This window comes from Vigna umbellata, chromosome 5 (genome assembly GCF_029865625.1).
Source record: "Vigna umbellata cultivar VRB3 chromosome 5, Vumbellata_1.0, whole genome shotgun sequence".
In the NCBI taxonomy this organism is placed as follows: Eukaryota; Viridiplantae; Streptophyta; class Magnoliopsida; order Fabales; family Fabaceae; genus Vigna; species Vigna umbellata.
Window position 1 is genome coordinate 58,651,740 of NC_142169.1, and position 22,044 is coordinate 58,673,783.

The window sequence follows — 22,044 nt, forward strand, 5'->3', positions numbered from 1 at the left end:
AAATATGTATTTTATTACTTCATTAATTACTAAAATATAAGTGGTTTAAGATATTTAATTTGTAATAGAATGAACATGCTAAATCATCATGGAGTTGCATATATTTTCCAAAATTGTCTAAAGTCTACTTTTGAGTGCGCCACTATATGAAGTGGGTCGCTATGGAAATCATTCACTTATTGCATCTCTCTCTCTCTATATATATATATTATAACTTCTAAACGTAACCAAATACTTGTGTATTCTGTCTCTTAATATTTTAAACAGCTAGAAGTTGTGATGATGAAACCTAATCTACTGGTCTTAATCTTGATATGGTGCTGCACTATTAATATTGTTCATGCATATGGTTCAGTTGCAAACCCACAAACACATTTTCTAAACCAGAGGTGCAGCAAATACAACGCATCCAACTTGCGTAGCTTCTTTGGCAGTATCAATGAATCGTTTTCAAGGCTCAGAGATCAAGTTAATAATCATAGAAAACACTTCGTCACCGCAGAATCACAAGCCAGGGGAAAGATCCTCACACATACTATGTTTCAATGCAGAAACTACCTCTCCAGAATTGACTGTCTTGCTTGCTTCAACACTGCATCCACCCAAATCCGCAACTGTTCTTCTGCCAAAGCTGCTAGAGTCATATACGATGGCTGCTTTCTCAGGTACGAGAGAGGGAGGTTCTACAATCAGACCACTGAACCTGACAATGGTGTCTCATGTGGGAACATGAGTTCAAATGCCACTAGTTTTAAATTAGTTGCAGAAAAAGTGTTAATGGAGCTCCAAACCACAACAGCCAAAACCAAAGGGTTTTATGCAGCTACTAAGACAGAGGTGGCTGGTGGTAGTGCAATTTATGCCATTGCTCAGTGTGTTGAAACTGCCACAGAAGATGTCTGTCTGCAATGCATGACTGTTGGATACAACAACTTACAAAGTTGTCTTCCCAACACAGAGGGTAGAGCATATGATGCTGGTTGTTTTGTGAGATACTCCACCACACCCTTCTTTGCTGATAACCAAACCATTGATATCACACCCTATTTAGATCAAGGTAGAATTTCAATAATTCCAATTTACTTTTTATGAAGGGTTAGATCTATGTTGATTGAACATGTCCTTACTTGCTTGTTTGTTTAAGAGACGGACCTACTTTAAAAAACTTTTAAGAAAATGATACATTAATGATCAAGATTAAACTTGGTCTAAGATATTTTATATACAAACATCTTTTTTAATCATTATACTTGGTCATGGAGTTGAAGGCACATCATATATCTATACCAAATTGCTTAGATTCTCTGGTGAGTGCTCCACTATAAGAGGTGAGAAGGTGGTAGCCTTACTTATCTTGAAATGAAATCATTCATGCACCTGTTGAAGTGAACTTCTGTATTGACTCAGCTTTCTGAGTCCACCATCCACTACGGTGCCATCATTAATCATTCATCAACTGTCAAGCTTCAATGGTTTTCCACCATAGAAGATTAAACTCCCTCCCTATCTAAGTAAACAAAAAAGAACCTTCCTGTGAGACTATATATACACAAAGAAGATTAAAACAGGATAAGCTATGACTGAAAAAAACTTGTCTGATGGTGAAAGTTAGTGGCCTAAACCTTGATGTGGTGCTGATAATGTTGTTCATGGCGCAGTTGGAAATCCACAGCCATATGTACTGAACAAGGGGTGCAGCTCATACAACTCATCCAACTTGCCTAGCTTCTTTGAGAATATCAATGAAACGTTTTCAAGTCTGAAAGCACAAATTAGCAATAATCAGAACAAGCACTTTGCCACAGCAAATAGCACCAGGGGAGAGGTGCTAACATATGCTATGTTTCAATGCAGAAACTATCTCTTCAAAACTGAATGTCTTGCTTGCTTCAACACTGCCTCCACCCAAATCCGCAACTGCTCTGCTGCCAACGGTGCCAGAATCATATACGACGGTTGCTTCCTCAGGTTTCTTATTCACATTACACATTAAACACACCACATGCTACACATAATTTTATTTGGATCTTTTTGGTCAAATATAGAGTCAATTTGTTTATATGTTTGAATTTGATGTCGGTTGGTTTGACAAGGTACGAGACTGGGAGGTTCTACGAAGAGACTACTGAACCTGGGAATGGTGAATCGTGTGGAAACACCAGTGCAATGGTTGTTGGTTTTAGCTTAGCTGCTCAACAAGTGCTAATGCAGCTCCAAACAGTAACACCCAAAATCAAAGGTTTTTATGCAGCTACTAAGGCAACAATGGCTGGTGGTGGTGCAATTTATGCTGTTGCACAATGTGTTGAAACTGCCGCAGAGAATGATTGTTTGAGATGCATGCAAGTTGGATACAACAACTTACAAAGTTGTCTTCCCAACACAGAGGGTAGAGCATATGATGCTGGTTGTTTCATGAGATACTCCACCACACCCTTCTTTCCTGATAACCAAACCATTGATATCACACCCTATTTAAAACGAGGTGAATTCATGACAGCAATTTCCTTCCTTTGTTTTTTAGATTAGTGAATGTATGTGATGCTCTAGCTGATTTTTACTTATATAATGAGTGTTCTTAATTTTACATAACTTGGAAATTTTGAGTAGTTACTGTTAGAAAAATTAACCCAGATAACATAAAATCAGTTAATAAAAACAGTGCAACCGAGTTAATACTTTTTTGTATTGCAGGAGGTTCAAGAAAGAAGTGGATCATTGTAGGTGTTGTTGTTGGAAGTGGAGGTCTACTTCTCATCATCCTTGCAGTGTTTGCCTTTCGAAGATCCAGAAAACCTAAGAGGTTTCCAAGAGGTAAGTTATAAATTTTGAAATCTTTAACTTCATTATGCTTGATATTAAATATCGGTGCTTTGCATCTCATATCAGTGCAAATTGCAATTGTAATCTCTTTTGATCACAGATTTCTATTTTAAAATAATCTTGTTATTCCAAAGAACAAAAGTTAGACCATTTATATAAAGTTAAAGTTAGAAATGCTTTATCTACTTGTTTGTAATGAAGAAAATTCGTTTGAGTTGCTTATATTCTTGTACTAAATTTTCGAGTCAAATGATACAGATTGTTATTTAGAAAAAAAAGAAAAACTACAAAACATTGTTGGTGTTGGGAAAGAATACATATTCAGACTTCATGTCAAGAATACAAGAGTTTTATCCAAAATTCTGTAAATCCAAGAAGACATTCTTGTTTTAATTTATCAGAAAATCAAACCTACTTTATATTCCTTCGCAGGTGATATATTGGGAGCAACCGAGTTGAAAGGTCCAGTTAATTACAAATACGCCGACTTGAAAGGAGCAACACAAAATTTTAGCAACGAAAACAAACTTGGAGAAGGAGGATTCGGTGGTGTATACAAGGTAACTGTTGTGTTTAAGTATTGCAATGGAGAGCATGTTCAAAAACACAATAAGGATATTCTAAAATGTTAATGCTCCAACAACTTTAATAACAGAGAAAAATCACTTTCGTTCTAAAATTAATCAATGATATTGATCAGGGTACTCTGAAAAATGGAAAAATTGTTGCAGTCAAGAAATTAGTGTTGGGGAAATCAAGCAAGATGGAGGATGATTTTGAGAGTGAAGTGAAGCTAATAAGTAATGCTCATCACCGAAATCTGGTTAGACTTCTTGGTTGCTGCATTAAAGGAGAAGAAAGAATCCTGGTTTATGAATACATGGCCAACAGTAGTCTTGACAGATTTTTATTTGGTAACTTTCAACCTCTAATATAGAATAATATCATTTTCTTAAAATTATATTATTTTCCTTCTCTTTTTCACCCATTTTTAAGTCCATGATACAAACCTGATGGAAACAGGTGACAGAGGTCCCTTGAATTGGAAACAACGGTATGATATAATTTTGGGCACAGCAAGAGGACTAGCATATCTACATGAGGACTTCCATGTCTCCATCATACATAGAGATATCAAAACTGCTAATATCCTTCTGGATGATGATCTTCAGCCTAAAATTGCTGATTTTGGGTTGGCAAGGCTTCTGCCAGAGGATCGTTCTCACCTTAGCACAAGATTTGCAGGAACATTGTAAGTCAGAACAATTTGCATTTCTTGACATTCATGTTGGAAAAATGTAACATGTTATCTGTAAGTGTTCATTCATCAACTACGGACTGCTACATGTTCTGTGCACTTGTCAGGGGATACACAGCACCTGAGTATGCAATGCATGGCCAATTATCAGAGAAGGCTGATACCTACAGCTATGGCATTGTAGTCCTAGAAATAGTAAGTGGCCAAAAGAGTACAAATGTGAAAGAAGATGAAGATGGTCGTGAATACCTTCTTCAACGAGTAAGTGATTTTTCTCATGGATTTGTTAGCTTTTTCATGTGGGATGGTTGAACTTTGAATTTCACTCAACAGGCTTGGAGACTGTATGAGAGAGGCATGCAGTTGGAGCTTGTGGATGAGGCCATAGACCCTAATGAGTATGATGCAGAAGAAGCAAAGAAAATTATAGAAATTGCGTTGTTATGCACTCAGGCATCAGCTGCAACGAGACCAACAATGTCTGAAGCAGTAGTGCTACTGAAAAGCAAGAGCTTCCCAGACCACCTGCGACCAACTATGCCTGTGTTTGTTGTATCCAGTTTGAAGTCTCGAGAAGACAATTCTAGGTCTGTCTCAACTACTGCTTCTTCATCCAATGCTACTGCCTCCATTTCTTTGCCATCAGCTCGATGAATGTAACAGACTAAAATGAACAATCAGAGGATTTATCTTTATTCCATCCCTATCAATCAAACAACTTGAACGTATGTTGTAAAATAGTATTGTGGGGTTGTTGAGTTGGTGTTAAGAATTCATGTAGAGTTAAAAGTTCCAAGTTGAAATCAGAAAGTTTAGCCTACCTTAACATATATGTACCAGTCCAGCCACATCAAAGTGCGTCTACCTAAGTTAATTTATTTTTTCAATGTCTATTATTTATTATAATATAAAAATATTAGAAAAATTATTTTATTGAACATATTTATTTTTCTGATAAATAGTTTAAATGTTAGCTGTTTATTCAATTACAATTTTTAATTTTATATATATATATATATATATATATATATATATATATTTTATTGTCACATGTGTTTAAGTTAATATAATCTTTTACTCGTTTATTTTGTTTTTATACCGAAGAGAATATATTTCAACTTTATTATTTTGTTAATTAATATAATTGATTATTATAAACATTGAAATCTATTATGTATGATTTATATTTAAATTATTAATCTTTTTATACTTTCTTTTTTCATTTTTAATTCCACCTATTCATCTTTTCTAATTACTTAATCATTTAATTAAATTAAGTTTTAAAAAAACGTATTTACCTTTATTTTTTAAAATGATGACATGATATGTTGATATGTTTGTTTTGAAAATAATAGGATACTATATATACGATATATAGATATTGAAAAATGTATAAAATTTCTTAAAAACATAATTAATATATGATTGTTTGTTTGAATCTAAATTAAAATCATATGTATTAAACGTTATCAAAATCAAAATTTATAAATTATTATCATTATAAAATTATTATTGGTAAAATATGTTAAAGTATTGGACATGGAGGATGAATATGTGACTCAAAGTATCGCATCATAGTTAAAATGTGTGATAAATATATTAAAAGAATTTAACTATTTATTTATTTTAAAAGCCAGCTCCTTTTAAAAATAATGTTTAATAAAGTATATTTTTAATTTAATATTTAAAAGAAATTGATGCAATGTTGTATCTTTTATAAATATCAACTATATTAATTATGAAAAGAATTTAAACTTTAAATATAAATCTTGTGCAAAAATTTAAAGTGATGATGAAAAAGTAGTATTAATCAAAACAAGAAATTAAATTATTAATTATATAAGTAAATTACTATTTTAATATATGAAATTTTGTATGTCTTTTGAAAAATAAATCTAAATTTTCATTATTTTGATTTAAATTTCTAAATTTAATTGCTCCTTATATATATATATATATATATATATATATATATATATATCTCTAAACATAGTTATCATTTAATGCTATTGTTTAAATTAAATATTATTAATTTAAAATTATTAACAATAATTGAAATTTTAGAGATTAATTTAATGATTTTATATAATGACACTGTTTAATAAGTATTTAAAATATAAGATATAAAAAGAAAAATGGTTGGTCATGCGCTTAGTGGTAGAATCGAGATGGACATTATATTGATTCACATGCAAACGTTCCTTTGATTAGCATGTTATCGCCATTCATTATGCCTTAAAAGTAGGACTTAAAAAATGCTTAGCCTCTTTTGGAAGTTTCAAACCACACTCCGTATATCAAATTTATGCTTCATTCAACTATAACTTCCTTTTTTCTTTTGTGTTAGAAACCTTATTTAATTTCCATAAAAAGTTAGTAGAATTCATTGTTAGGGCATCATATTTGTTCTGCATGAAACCATTACATCTCTTTAATTATCATCAATAGTAACTTCGAACTCTGCTAAAAAAGGAAAAGTTGATGAAAAGTAAAGGTTATAAATTCTTATATTTGATATATTATTTATTTTAGAACATGAAATTTTATTATGATTAGAATATATATACCGATAGAATAAGTTTGCGTGGGAAGAAAATGGTGGAAGTGAAGCTTGTAGGGTTGAGCTTGTTGTGGTTGTGTTCATGGTGGAGCTTAGAGGGCGTAGAAGGAGACCCTCAACTCTTTCTACTGAAATGGGATTGCAGCGGATTCATTGCACCCAACTTATCCAACTTCAACAAAAACCTTAACGCAAGTTTTGCAGATCTGCGAGATCAGCTCAGCAACCAAAGGAAGCACTTTGCCACTGCACAAGCAACCGCCGGAACAGATCCTGTCTATGCTATGTTTCAGTGCAGAAACTACCTCTCCGACACTGACTGCGCCGCCTGCTTATCCGCCGCCGTCACCAAAATTCGCAACTGCTCCGCCGGAGCCAACGGTGCCCGTGTCGTTTATGACGGTTGCTTCCTCAGGTAGGTTTTTTTCTAGTGTCGGAATTTTAAATATTTTTGTTTCTCTTTTACTGTGATTTAAAGTTAAACATAATACTAATTATTCTTTTATTATTAACATTTTTATCTTTCACTTAATCTTTAATTATATTTATATTGATATGAAAATGAAAAAAAAAAAGTTATTATACTTACTTATTTATCTAAAATAACCTTAAAAATAGACTGTAATTTACTTTTTGTTCCCTAAGGGAAAAAAGAGAATTTTACCTAATAGAGTGAAAAAATGAGTAACACTGACTACGAAACTGGTCTTATGAAATGTAGAACTGAGTTTCAACCATGTAAAAACTGTTTTGTCTCGTTTTTGCTTTCCTGTAATATTCATGTATTTGATTGAGTCTAATTATTATATGAAAAAAAATCATTCGACAATTTTATCTTTTAAATATTCATCAACCGATCGGATTAATTTAGATTAATTTTTTATAATCAAATTAACAGCGGTTTTGAATTCGAGATTTTACTCTTCCTTTTTAATTTATTTTTTGGAAAAAATTAATAAATAATTAAAAATTAATAAATATAATTAAAAAATGTTAAAAATATTTCATCTATAAGTCGTTATATAATAGTATATAATTATTTAACACGGACTATTGAAAATGAATCTCCAGAACTTAGTAATTAAAACACTGTTTTTAATTAAATAAGTTTTCCTTAAATAAATAAAAATGTCGTGTGATAATATTATGCTGAAAAAAAAGTGATAATTTTACAAGTAAATAAGAAATAAAATCTAAATGAGTTATATAAAAAGGTTATAAATAAAAACATATGTATGTATAAATTCAATTTGATTGGTTTAATTTCTAGTCCAAAATTTGATGCAATCGAATCTAATATTCCGGTTTTTTTTTATTTGGTAGATAGTTTATTTTAAAGAACAATGCGTAGGTCTGCAGTTCACGAGTTTATGAATTGGAAACAAAGTGATGAGTTTGATGTTTGATAGTTGAAATGTGTTTGACTGTTGAGGTACGAGAGCAACGACTTCTTCGACCAGATCTTTTCTCGCAGCAGCATACTGTGTGGAAATCAGACTGCAGACGGAAGCACTGATTTTGGCGCAGTTGGAGAACAAGTGCTGATAGATCTACGAATCGGAACACCCAAAATCAGAGGCTACTTTGCAGCCACCAAAACAAAAGTGGCTGGTGGTGCAATCTATGCCTTTGCACAATGTGCTGAAACTCTCTCACAAGACACTTGTTTGGATTGTTTGTCAATTGAACAGAGCAGTGTACAAGGTTGTCTTCCCAGTACTGAAGGTAGAGCATTCGACCCTGGCTGCTTTATGAGATACTCAGAGACACCCTTCTTTGCTGATAACCAAACCATTGACATCAGTCCCTTCTTAAAACAAGGTATAGCTCCATTTCATAGTTTTTAACAAGTTTTAACTCTGAAAAACATATTGCTAGTTATCTTGTATTCTTGGACTATATATCATTATGAATTGAGATCAGGTTCTTTTGTGTCTTAAAGGAGGAGGAGGAGGAGGAGGTGGTTCAAGCAAGAAGTGGATTATTATTGGTGGTTGTGTTGGAGGTGCACTTCTTGTTGTGATCCTTATTTCATTATTTCCCTGGCATAAAAGATCGCAAAGTCCCAAGAGAGTTCCCACAAGTAAGACTATTTGGAAAGTTTTTAAGTTATGTATAAAGAAAAATCAAACTGATATTTTACTTGGCAGATAACGTTTTGGGAGCATCTGAGTTGAAAGGTGCAACCAAGTTCAAGTATAGTGAATTGAAAGCTGCAACAAGAAATTTTAGTGAGAAAAACATACTGGGAGAAGGAGGCTTTGGCGCTGTATACAAGGTAAACAAACATGAGTTGTTCAGAGCATTTTCATTTGTCAATTGAGTTCTTATATAAGCCTAAAAAAAGCCAATATTAACTTTAATTTACACATCTAACAATGTTTTGTTCTGATGCTATTGGGCAGGGGACAATGAAGAATGGAAAAGTTGTTGCAGTCAAAAAATTATTTTCAGGAAATTCCAGCGAGATAGATGACAATTTTGAAAGTGAAGTAACGCTTGTAAGTAATGTTCATCACAGAAATCTGGTTCGACTCCTTGGATGTTGCAGCAAAGGCCAAGAAAGAATCCTTGTTTATGAATACATGGCAAACAACAGTCTTGACAAATTCTTATTTGGTAACTATAACATGTCAATTACAACTATTCTGTGTTAAATTTTCCTTCTTTTTTCTCCTATAAAGTTTTTGAGCATATAAACTTGGAAGACAGGTAACAGAAAAGGTTCACTCAACTGGAAACAACGCTATGAAATAGTTTTGGGCACAGCAAGGGGATTGGCCTATCTACATGAGGAATTCTACGTGTCTATCATACATAGAGATATTAAGAGTGGCAATATCCTCTTGGATGGACAGCTTCAACCCAAAATTTCTGATTTTGGTTTGGTGAAGCTCCTACCAGGGGACCAATCCCATCTCAGAACAAAAGTTGCAGGAACATTGTAAGTAAAAATCACATACCAATGACTTAGGTTGAAAGTTTTGAAGGTTAAAATGTGTGGAATAATCTGATAATTTGTTAATATTATCAGGGGATACACAGCACCGGAGTATGTACTCCATGGTCAGTTATCAAAAAAGGCTGATACATACAGCTATGGAATTGTAGTACTTGAAATCGTAAGTGGTCAAAGGTGTACTGATGTGAAGAGTGTCGATGGTAGCCATGAATACCTTCTTCGACGAGTAAGGAATTAGCATAAGTATTTACCAAAAAAGTGTTTGTTTTGATGCATATATGTCTATAAGTTGTTTTTTTTTTACTACAACAGGCATGGGACTTGTATGAGAAAGGCATGGAGTTGGAGTTGGTGGACAAAAGCTTAGGCCCTAATAGCTATGATATAGAAGAATTGAAAAAAGTTATAGGCATTGCTTTGTTGTGCACTCAACCATCGGCTGGTATGAGACCAGCTATGTCTGAAGTAGTGGTGCTGCTCAGCAGCAATGACGCTCTTGAGGATATGAGACCTTCAATGCCTATCTTTATTGAATCGAATGGAAGACCCCCAAGAGATATCTCTGCCTCCACTGCTTCCTCTGTGTCTAATGCCAGTGCTTCCAATTCTATAGTACCTGCTAGATGATCAATTATATAGGATATCAAAGAAAATTATTTTCCTGTTTGCTTTCAAGTTGGGTACATTTATTTGTAAATCTAACTTCTTTTAAAGAATTCCTCCTAAGATTCACTAAAATTGCACATCATGATCTTATTTTTAACATTAAAGTATAATGACAGGACAACCTTTTACTACCGTGCAGTGTTTGATGGAAAATGTATATTTACTATTAGGGTAACACAGCAACACTAATAACAAAACTAATCATATTAATATTAATAGTGGTAATGGTGGTAGTGATAAGAATGATAGTGATAATGGCAGTTATAATAGTAGTAGTTTGGGTGGTAATAGTGGTAGTACTGGTGGTAATACTGATAGTGTAGCGGTTGTAGTAGTAGAAATAGTAGTAGAAGTAATAGTGGTGGTGATGATGATAATAGTGATAATGGTAGTGGTAGTAATAATAATGGTGATGATAAAAGTAGTAGTGGTGGTGGTGGTAATAGTGGTAGTGATGGTAGTAACAATACTACTAATATGACTAGTTTAAGGGTAAAGTAGGTAAAATATTTGTTTTAGGTATAAGAAAAAAGGTTTTAATTTTTTTTTTTACTATTAATATTATTCTATTAATTTAATTATAAAATTATGTTTAAGAAAAAAAATCTTCAAAACTTTTTTTACTACTAATATTTTGTTATTAAATTAATTATAAAATTATGCTTAAGGAAAAATGTGAGACCCTAGAAAATTAACTCTGCAAAACCTCTGTCAAATCAAATTTAATGCATTAAAAACCCCTCTGCAGTGCCTTGAAAACGCACCCACGTCACTTGCTCAGAATAATTAAAACCCACTTCCATAACTCTGCAACACACGCCAAGTGTCACCAGGAAAGAATTGAAGTCAGTAATGGGGGTGCAGGTGTCGACAGGAGAAACGCACGTTCGTGTGGAAGTGGGGAGAACAAAATGGATTTTCTGAAAAACTCTTCCCTTCTCCTGCACGCATCTTCTCCCTTTCAAACTCAAACTCCATTTTTCTCCTCCTTCTCTCTAGAACCTCTCATCTTCTCTCTACTGGAATTCACCATCCTCTTCTCCGATCAAATTTTCAGAACCGTAGGGACGTTCCCTGAGACGTGAGCATCATTTTGGACTGAACATATTTAGAATCTGAGCTGGTAAGTTCTCGTCTCTGACCTTTGTCCTTTAGGTATCATGCGAAACCAAGTTCTGGTTGCATGCATGGGTTATATGTCTGAGTTGTTTCTGATTTTTGGTGTTTAGATTAAGTGGAAGTTATTAAGTGAATCTGAGGATAGAACGCTGTAAGCGGACGAACCAAACCCTTGCATTAGGACGTTTCACTCACTGATCCGAGTAAGGGAAGCTTATTGATTTAATTCGTACGTTGTTGTATGTTTGCTGAAAACGAATGCATGTTGATGAATGAATGAATGTATGTATGCAGTATGAGTATGAATGCATGATGGATGATGGTTGAGATGTATGAATATGAACATGAATATTTATGGGGTATGAAATAAATCTGTATGATGATGTTGAATATGAATTATTAGAATGAATGTTATAAAGTTTATAAATTGACATTGATATGAAGTATAAAGTATGAACTGATATTTTGAAATCTGGGATATGTAATAGATGAAAAATCTGAATGTAAATTACTCCCTATGATGAAATACGTTCGTCATCGTACGGTCTTATACCGTTCGGTTTCCTAGTAAGTGACTTAAAATGGAATTCTTTCATTCGGGAAGAATTCTAAGCGAGAACGAGCGTCCTTTTGGGAAATACTATGTTTGAGCGTTCGGCTCATCATAGTGGCACCGTATACCTTAAATTAAATAATAGTATTTTACACTCTTATACTTTAAGATAAGTAGCGCTCGGTCTTATACCAAGCGTTCTTCCTAAATACCGCTCGGTCTTATACCAAGCGTTTGCCCTAAGTAGCGCTCGGTCGTATACCTAGCGTTCGTCCTAAAGAACTCTCGGTCTTATACTAAGCGTTCGTCCTAATTAGTGCTCGGTCATCTACCTAGCGTTTGTCCTAATGTAGTGTTCGGACTTATACCGAACGCTCGTCCTTACCTTGATTTCTTAACAGACGTAAATAGCGTTCGTCCAAATACTTAGTAAATGTATATTATTGCGATTCGGTCATTGACTGGCAGTCGATTCCTTTAAACAAATGGTTCTCAGCGTAGTTAATTACTCGTCTTGTTATATCTTCATCCAATTGGATTCGGCCTAACATCTTGGTACTTAAAATATTCTGAATATTGATTGTATCACTCTAGAGTCAGTTCATTCAACGGATTTGAGTAGCAATGACGTTCGTCAAATAATCATGTGTCGATTTATTCTGATTGGCAACGAGTTCTTATCGATCTCGCTTTTCACGTTCGTCCTCGTCCTTCAGAGGGTTGAACATTCGTTATTTTGGGTATTTGAAACGAAGGATGAAAATGATAATAAAGTATGAAATTTTAAAAGGTGAACACTATATGGAACGATTATACGATATTGGATTTTGGACGAGCGTTCCAGGGAGGAACGACTCATATATGTTGAATATGGAATTTGGTAAAGTATGACTGTGGTCATGCTAATGTTGGCTTGGTCCATCCTGATATTCCGTGAGTACCATCCTCACGTAGAGGGGGTATGTCATGTGTGGGAATGGCAGGAGGTTCTATTCCTTAGGGGTACTTTGGATAGGACTAACCTCGAGTGGCAGCTGTTGAGTGTATCCCAGTTACTACATCACTCGGGTGCAAGGACGCCTGTAGCTACACAGATTCATACAGTCCGGACGGTCTGTCTCTCTCTCTATATATATATATATATATATATATATATATATATATATATATATATATATATTTCTATGTTGTTATATGTTAAGTTACATGATGTGTGAATTGAAATGTTAAAAGTATATGTTGATGTATGAATTAAATTATATAAGCTTACCCTTTCGTTTTTCCTTGTGTTGTCTATTGTCTATGTACGTTCGTCCTGTCTTGCAATGATCATCCGTGTGGATGTGAGCAGAAGGCGAGGCCACCTTGGAGGACGTGATTGAAGAAGAAAACTTAGTTGAAGTGGAAGTTAAAGCAGAACAGTAGAACGTCCGTTCTTTTTAGTTTTAGATATTCACTTTTGAATTGAACGTTCGGTTATTTTCCTTTTGTAAAACCGTCCGTTCTAAACTTTTGATATTTATGTTTTATAGTATAGAATTCCGTATTTAAGCCCTTTTGGGTTTTGGATCTTAATCATAGTGTAAGACTGTATTGATTAACGGTTAAATGTAATTAATTCTGATTTATGGTGATTATTGTAATTTGGGATGTTACAAAAAAAAAGGCTTCAAATTTTGTTTACTATTACTATATTTCTGTTTGAGAATAAAATTTAATTACATTATTATTTGTGTCTGTTAATTTTTATTGATATTACAAGTTATATTTAGTTAGTCAAAACATTTTTTCAATAAATTATAATGTTGTTTAGGAAGAAGAGAATGATTATAATCAGTCTTGATTTTTATTTTATTTTATGTTTATGTGACTTTTTTTATCGATTGATTCCATATCTTTCCTTGTTTACTTTTATTATAGAGTTTTTCTTTTGAAGATTTTGACATATTTCATCCTTGCATTTCATGGTGCATATGTACTAAATCTTTGTCCTCATTTCTAAATCTTTAGGTATTTTTTGATTTCTAATTTTCGAGAGAAACTAAAATTTTTGTTTGAATTGAATTGCAAAACTATTAACTAGGTTAGGGTTTGGCCTTTTGATAGATAATGAAGATAAAATTTCTATTGAAATAAGAGATAACATGAGTTGGAGTTGGAATTAAAAAACAATATGAAAGTTAAATGAAATTAATTACAACAATTTAATAGATAACTTTACATAAAAAAGTACTTGAAAAAAAACTTTAAATAAAAGATTTTATTCTTAATTTTGCTTCCCAAATTCTTGAGTTGCTCCTGAATAGTAATGATAATAGTAATAGTAATATTGATAGTAGTAGTTGTGGTGATAGTAATAGTAATGGTGGCAGTGGTTGTTGTATTAGTGGTCATAATTGTGGAGATGACAATGGTAATAATGTAGTATTGATAGTGGTAATAGTAATATGTATAGGTAGTTGTGGTTATAGTAATAATAGTGTAGTCATAGTTGTGGTGGTGATAGTGGTAACACTAGTGGTGATAGTGGTAACAGTGTAGTAGTGGTAATGGTAATAAGTAAGTAGTAATTGTGGTGATAGTAATAATAGTAAAAATAGAGAAAGAGAAACAATATTAATAATAATAGTAATAATAGTTATAGTGGTAGTATCAATAATAATAGTAAATAATAATAGTAGTAATAGTAAAAAAAGTCGCAAGGACATCATCACAAAATTGAAGTAAAAGTATAATTTAATGAAAATGATGGAATACAAGTAAAAATAATATAATTATTAAATGAAAAATAAAATAGATATTTTGTCTTTTGAATATTCATGTTCATCTACAAATTGTCTCATGATAATACTTAAAAAATAATATTTAGTCTTTTTGATTAATAGGAGACTATAGTGTAATATATCTTTCTCAGTTTAAAAGGTTTAAATGTGTTTTCACCTTTCAAGAATACCTTGGTTATGATGCAATTGATAAGAGAAAGATGAAATTGTTATAAGTTCATATATAAAATTATTAATTATTTTATATTCATATTTACATACAAGCTCATTATTAGTTAACTTAGAAGTGAAGCTAAGATAAATTTTGTCTTGTGTATTAATTTCTAATTGATTTTTTCAAGATATTTTAGAAACCAGAATCCAGAATGTAGGTTGGTTGTTAGACAATATTATGTATTTTGTTTTATCATTTTTTCTGATTTAATGCATCTTTCCTCTGTAACAAAGTACATGGATAAAACTTCAGGTGTAAATTTCATAAAAAGAATAACTAAAGAAAAAGTTTAAAGATAGACATTGTATAACCCATTAAAAACCTCAAATAATGGAAGTCAAGTGTCAATAAAAATAGTAGTTATTATGGACCGTTCGGTTTATCCTTGGTTATTCAGTCTCGACTGGATTTCTTCTTATGTGGAGAATTTCAGTTAATGACCGATCGGTTTTCTCTTAGTGTGCTTGTAAGTAAGCGTTCGGTCTAAGTATAATTTCTCTTTATGTTTCATAAACAGTTTAGATAATGTATTCTATAATACTTAAAGTCGTAGATGTTATCTTTATCCTTCATTAAAAATAAATGTTGTGTAATTGTGTGTGTGTATATATATATATATATATATATATATATATATATATATATTCCTTCATTTTTAGTTAATCTTAGTAGTGCTCGGTCTTGAACCAAGCGTTCGGTCTCAACAGTACTCGGTCTTTATATGATTGGTCTTTAACCAAGCGCTCGGTATTTCTATTATACTTCATTGTTTACTATCTTTGAACTAAGTGTGTTCGGTTCAATTCAATAGTATTCGGTTTAAGCCTGTAGGGTTTGGTTTAAGTTCTTAGGTTTCACAAATATTTATCACAATTTTCAGTTAAGTCTAAAATACACTTATTCTTTAGTATTCAATACATTCTTAAAAGTTCTATCTAGTAAAATCACGTCCTGTAGTAACTGATGAGTAACCAGTAAACGTCCAAATATTACCACAAGCGTTCGGTTTATGATGAGTGTTCGGATTATAATGAGTCTTATCTAGAATGAACCGTTCGGTTCTATTCTGTGTATAAGTGGAAGACCGATCGGTCTTACACTAAGTGTTCAACTGTGTTAGTCTAGAAAGTATTCAAAACATTAGGTGTTGTCTCTGGGGTGGATGTTATTGTTCGGTTTGGTTCGGTTTGATTGTATTATATGAATGGAATAGTATGGAAATGAAAGAGTATTCCAGGGAGGAATATCTCATGAGTGGTTATTGAATGGTAGAGTATGAATGTGGAGAAAGCTTAGCTGGCGTTTATCCTGATATTCCGTGATTGCTCATTCTCACGTAGAGAAGAGTAACTCATGTGTGGGAATGACAGGAGGTCCTAGACCATAAGGTGAACTTGGGCAGAACGGACTAACCTTGGGTGGTAGCTATTGAGAGTATCCCAGCTATTACATCACCTGGGTGCAAAAACGTCGTAGCTACACAGAATTCATACAGTTCGAACAGTCAGAGTCAAGTGATTGGACATTGCATGTTGTGGTGTATAATTTCGGTTGGAAATGTTTGATTGGATGATTGCCTTATTGATGTATATCAGATTTAAGTGAAATATATGTTTTATTGAATTAATTAAATTACATAAGCTTACCATATTTTCTGTCTTATCTGTTTTGTCCGTTCGGTCATTATTTTATGTTGCAATGATCATCCTATGGATGTGAGTAGAAGTGGAAGTGAAAGCGGAACCATAGGACTCTCCGGTCATTAGGTTGGATTTTATTTTGTATAATCGATCGGTATGATTGTCGTTTTGGTAACCGTTCGGTCTAAACTGAGTTTTGTAAATCTTAAAGTCTGGAGTATTTTTGTAAGGTCGTTCAACCATGAACATATCCGTTTGCTTTCATAACTGAACTGTAATATTATTAATATGTGAATATTCTATAATATGGTTTATACTGTATTTTTTGGAATGTTACATACGGAAGCTTATTATTTTAAAAGAATGATGAAATTTGAGGAAATATTACCAATGAAAATGTAAAATTTTAAATTGTTTCTGCGTGGTTGTGTAATGATGTATTTTGTTTAGGTTTCTATAACCACGTTGAAACTTCTACTTCTGACCATAACGTGGCTTAATTGCATGTTAGCATATTATCATATATATCATTGACTTTTTATTATTTGTAATTAATTTTATATTGCTTGACAATAATTATACTATGAATAGATTATTTAGGCATTATTAATATCTAATCATAATAAAGTTATATAATGAACCTTTGAATATTTTTGTTATACGCTAAATGGTAGAAACGTGGGTTTGACATTGACGAGTAAGACGCCAAAGGAGAACACGGAGAGACCATCCCGGATGCATTCAGATTCCTCTTCTGGTAATGGCAAGGTTTAGGCTGTTCAACCAATTTAATTAATCAGGTTTTCTTAAATAACAATTAATTTGTATATCCTACTTTTTTTTCATTTAACTTCATACATATATTATTTTAATTTGTATATCTTCATACATATATTATTTTAATTAATCCCGATTTTTACAGGAAATTTATATATTACATGTATGAGATATAAGTAATACTCATTTTTAAATTAGAGATGAAAACAACGTATATATTCATCCATCACTTTTTTCATATACGTTCCTCTTTTCATACTTGTCTTTTCTGTTAAATTAATAAAATACCTACTTAATTTATTATATAATCTAATAAACTTCAGTTAAATTTGTTGAAAAAAAAACTTATATTAACCTTTTATTTGTTCATTAATTTTGTAAATTATCTTTAAAATAAATATTTGATTATTTTTACTGAATATTCGACTTTTATCCAATATTTATTTGATACTTTTATTTAATATTTATTTCATTATTATTTTTTCTTGATATTTGTTATTAGAGAAATAATATATATATATATATATATATATATATATATATATATATATATATATATATATATATTGAATATGCGATATATTTGTTGTTTGACGGAAGACTATACCTTTCATAGTAATTAAAAATGAAAATGAGATAAATTTTTATTTGGAAAATAAAAATGTAATAATCAATTACATATCCATTTCATCCTATTGCCATACCTGATAATAATTATATTTTATTTATTGTAATTATTTTATTTTAAAAATTTATTTAATTAATATATGAAATAATAAAAGACGAATATAGATACACATATACATATATTTTCGTTCCTAAATGAAAATAAAAGCAAAACAACAATTTGTACTAATGTAAGAGAAGAAATAAAATATTTTGTACTTCAATAATAAAAAATGGGATTATAATGAAACATGGCTCATCTCATTACAATCGTATGTAACCATATTATAATATAAAATACATTACTAACTTTATGTATATATATCACATTCTCACCGGCACATATTCCGTATTGGGTGGCTTGTGTTGAACAAAATATCATAAACTTATTTAAATTAAATTCAACAGTGTCATGTTATCCTAGATTTGTGCACATGAGTAATCCATTATTAAAAAATTAATTAGTTTATAAGTCAAACAGTAAACATGTTTAGCAGCCTATTTTTATTCATTATTTGTTCCAGATCCACACAATTACTCATTGTATAGTTGTTATGTCTAGATAACAAAAATACTCAAGTATTAAATATTGTTTTCTTGCATAATTTTTGTTTAATCAAACTTAAATAGTTAATCATTGTGCTGCCTTGGGCTACTTGACTTAAGGCAAAACTTACTACAATTAGTCAAATTATATATTTTTTTTGGGAGTTACAAATATCATCCAATTAGGTGTTTCTATCATTTCACTCTTGAAATATAAAATCAAAACTTCATTTCTTAACTTTAGATGAGTAATCTTACTTTTAAAAACAGTCATCAATAACTATATTTGCAAGTATTGTAATCAATTATACTTTTACAGACAATTCTTGTTGTTTTTTTCTTTCTAAATACAATAATGGAATACTTTAGTGGGTTGTGGTTGTTTATGTAATTTTTTGAAAAAAATATGAAATAAATTAAGATTAATATAATATTTAAAAAAAGTATCCTTATCTAACGTCTTAACTTTTATAATTCAATTGAAAATCGATCGGTCAAGAACCGTTCAGTAACGTACGTCCACTTTCTTAGGGGAATTTCTTACTAGAATCATTATTATTCAAATTCAGTTCTTAACATATAGTTTCCCACCTTTATACATTCATACAATAATAAATTTTTCATATCTCATACCATCCAAACATAGAAATTTCATACATTTCATGCATCATAACATAGCACAATAATTTTTCATATCCAATCAAATCAACGAACGTTCATGCAACACATAATCATATAAATTAAATTAATAAGCTTACCTCTAGAGTGAACGAGCGTACAAGATATAGGATGCGGTTTGTCTGACTAGAATTCTTCTACCCTCAACGTTCAGAAGGATACTATGAACTCATGCAAGTAGGAGTTGGATTGCATGTGCCAGGAAACGAACGACTAAAGGAGAAAAGGCTTACCAGATCAGAACTCGAAACTGTTCAGTTCAGAATGAAGCTTAGGACGCCGAGAGTGCTCCTACGGTGCCTGAACGGTGATCGAAAAAGGGAAATGGTGAGTTTTGGTAGAGAGAAGGGAGAACTTTTTGAGAGAAGGAGGAGAAATGAAATATCAGAGTTTTGGAGAAGATGAGTGCATGCAGAGAGTGTGACGCGGTTTTTCAGAAAATCAATTTTGTTTAAAACGAACGTCCGCTCGTCTGACACCTGACGTCCGTTCAAAGGGTTTCAGGTGCGTTTTAATAATTCTGACAGGAGGGATTTTGGGTGCGTTTTGAGTGCGTTTAACGAGGTCTGACATAAGGCATAATTTATATATTTTAAATGAACTTTCAACTAAATAAATCTAACGTGTATACAAAATTATCAAAAGAATAATGAAAACTTTTATCATCAATATTATAAAATGTCATATTAATATAATTATTTATTAAATTTAAAGTGATACCAGGGGCTTTACTGGCGACTTCAATTTTTTTAATTTCTTAAATAAATAATAATATTCCTTTCAAATTATTATCAATAAATATTGATTAAAAATTTTACATCAACTAAAAATAAAATTAACTTATAACATATAAATGAAAACAATTTTCATTTTACAAGATAATTTTATAAAAATAAATTACTAACTCTTAAATTATTGCATAAGAAATAATATATTAAAAATATCACATTACTAAATATAAAATTAATAAATCAATCTTAAATATAAGAATAATTATTCTAAAAATCAATTTTTATGAAAATAATGTAAACTCACTAACTAATATTCATTTAATATTATGCATTCTTATTAATACAAATAATACGTTAAGGTTATATATATATATATATATATATATATATATATATATATAGGTTTGCTAACGCGCCGTACGCCTGTTTTTCAGTTGGTACATTTTAGCAATGTGTACCGGATTTTAGTAGACAAAAATACCCTTATATATATCATGGATTCTAAGTTTTAAGATTAAGGGTATTTTAATAATTTTCATTCTCAAAACTTAAAAAAAAAAAAACCCAAACCCTTACTCACCTCTCTCATTCCTCTCAATCCTCCTTTCTCTTTCATCTCTCTCACTCCAACCTTTTCTCTGTCATCCCTACTGTAGCCCCAATTGAAAAAATCAGAAACACTTGCCTTTAAACAATTTGTCTTTCTAAAGAGTTAAGTTGAGTCATTGACATATTCACCTTGAGACAAAGGTTCATTCAAGATCTCTTCAATTTCACCATCTTCACTAATTTCTCTAATTTCATCATCTCCATATGTTGAATCATCATCTCTAAAAATACCCTCGAGGCCAATTACCAATTCTTTCGGATGTCATTATGCTTGTGAAAATTAGATAAGACAAAAATTATAAAATAAAAACTCATTATAAAATCATATTTTGTAAGAAATTATTTAACAAGAAATATTTCTGATTTTTTCCAGGTCAATTACCAATTCCTTTATGCTTGTGAAAATTGGATAAAATTAGATAAGACAAAAATTATAAGATCAAAACTCATTATAAAATCATTTTTTTGTAAGATTGTTTAACGGCAAGTGTTTCTGATTTTTTTCAATTGGGGCTACAGTAGGGTGTTTCTCATTTTTTTCAATTGGGGCTACAGTAGGGATGACAGAGAAAAGATTGGAGTGAGAAAGATGAAAGAGAAAGGGTTAACAGGAATGAGAGATGTGAGTAAGGGTTTGAGGGTTTCTTTTTTTTTTCTTTAGTTTTGAGAATGAAAATTATTAAAATACCCTTAACCTTAGAACTTAGAATCCATGGATGTACCAACTGAAAAACAGGCGTACGCGCGTTAGCAAACCCTATATATATATATATATATATATATATGTATATATATATATATATATATATATATATGTGTATATATATATATATGTATGTATGCATGCATACATATGTATGTATATATACGTATATATATATATATATATATGTATATATATATATATATATATATATATATACATATATCTATCTTAAACTTTGATCCAAAATTATAATTATTTTTATTTAAAATTTTGATACAATTTAATCTAAACTTTAAAAATAAATAAATAAAATATTTTAAACTCAATTAAATTAAATTCTTTTACATGTGAAATATTTTTTTAACAAAATATTTATACTAATTTGACATATTTTAACTCAAATGTTAATTTGAAATATCATTTAACACATAAACAATATTTAATATTGTTAGATTAAAAAATTATATTTATTTATTTTAAAATTTTAGACACCAAAATATATTAAAATTTAAGACAGATAAATTTTAATTTCACTCACTAACAAAAAAAATACTTGTAATTAGTTTCGAGAATATAGCTTTCGCTAAAATATAAAGTTGGCCTAACAAACAATAATGCGACGCAAAAAATAGTTATGTAATTACATTTAGAACAATATTTAACCCAATACCTTAATTACATTAGAACAAAGTTTATATGAAAAACAAACAATTTATTAAATATGATAATGAATATAGGTATTATTTCAATTGA

The 22,044-nt window shown here is 31.0% G+C and overlaps 2 protein-coding genes across 2 annotated transcripts; both read left to right on the plus strand.

Moving 5' to 3' along the window:
* Positions 1 to 248: 248 nt before the first annotated feature.
* Positions 249 to 4,959, plus strand: LOC124840501 (cysteine-rich receptor-like protein kinase 2). Its single transcript, XM_088092034.1, has 9 exons — positions 249 to 1,057; positions 1,659 to 1,968; positions 2,094 to 2,485; positions 2,695 to 2,814; positions 3,256 to 3,383; positions 3,524 to 3,737; positions 3,847 to 4,075; positions 4,189 to 4,342; positions 4,415 to 4,959. Exons 1-9 carry the CDS (start codon positions 280 to 282, stop codon positions 4,733 to 4,735), a joined length of 2,646 nt encoding a protein of 881 aa, XP_087948160.1. The 5' UTR covers positions 249 to 279; the 3' UTR covers positions 4,736 to 4,959.
* Positions 4,960 to 6,566: 1,607 nt separating this feature from the next.
* Positions 6,567 to 10,382, plus strand: LOC124840492 (cysteine-rich receptor-like protein kinase 2). The gene is made up of 8 exons (XM_047316560.2): positions 6,567 to 7,056; positions 8,074 to 8,462; positions 8,584 to 8,724; positions 8,792 to 8,919; positions 9,047 to 9,260; positions 9,354 to 9,585; positions 9,676 to 9,829; positions 9,916 to 10,382. Exons 1-8 carry the CDS (start codon positions 6,677 to 6,679, stop codon positions 10,228 to 10,230), a joined length of 1,953 nt encoding a protein of 650 aa, XP_047172516.1. The 5' UTR covers positions 6,567 to 6,676; the 3' UTR covers positions 10,231 to 10,382.
* Positions 10,383 to 22,044: the final 11,662 nt, after the last annotated feature.

Bases quoted from the DNA above. Each gene is read 5' to 3' on its own strand.
- LOC124840492 (XM_047316560.2), top strand. From the start codon at position 6,677: ATGGTGGAAGTGAAGCTTGTAGGGTTGAGCTTGTTGTGGTTGTGTTCA. The intron at 8,463-8,583 runs GTATAGCTCCAT...TGTGTCTTAAAG, and splicing joins CAGTCCCTTCTTAAAACAAG to GAGGAGGAGGAGGAGGAGGT. The intron at 9,830-9,915 runs GTAAGGAATTAG...TTACTACAACAG, and splicing joins ATGAATACCTTCTTCGACGA to GCATGGGACTTGTATGAGAA.
- LOC124840501 (XM_088092034.1), top strand. From the start codon at position 280: ATGATGAAACCTAATCTACTGGTCTTAATCTTGATATGGTGCTGCACT. The intron at 2,486-2,694 runs GTGAATTCATGA...TTTGTATTGCAG, and splicing joins CACACCCTATTTAAAACGAG to GAGGTTCAAGAAAGAAGTGG. The intron at 3,738-3,846 runs GTAACTTTCAAC...TGATGGAAACAG, and splicing joins TCTTGACAGATTTTTATTTG to GTGACAGAGGTCCCTTGAAT.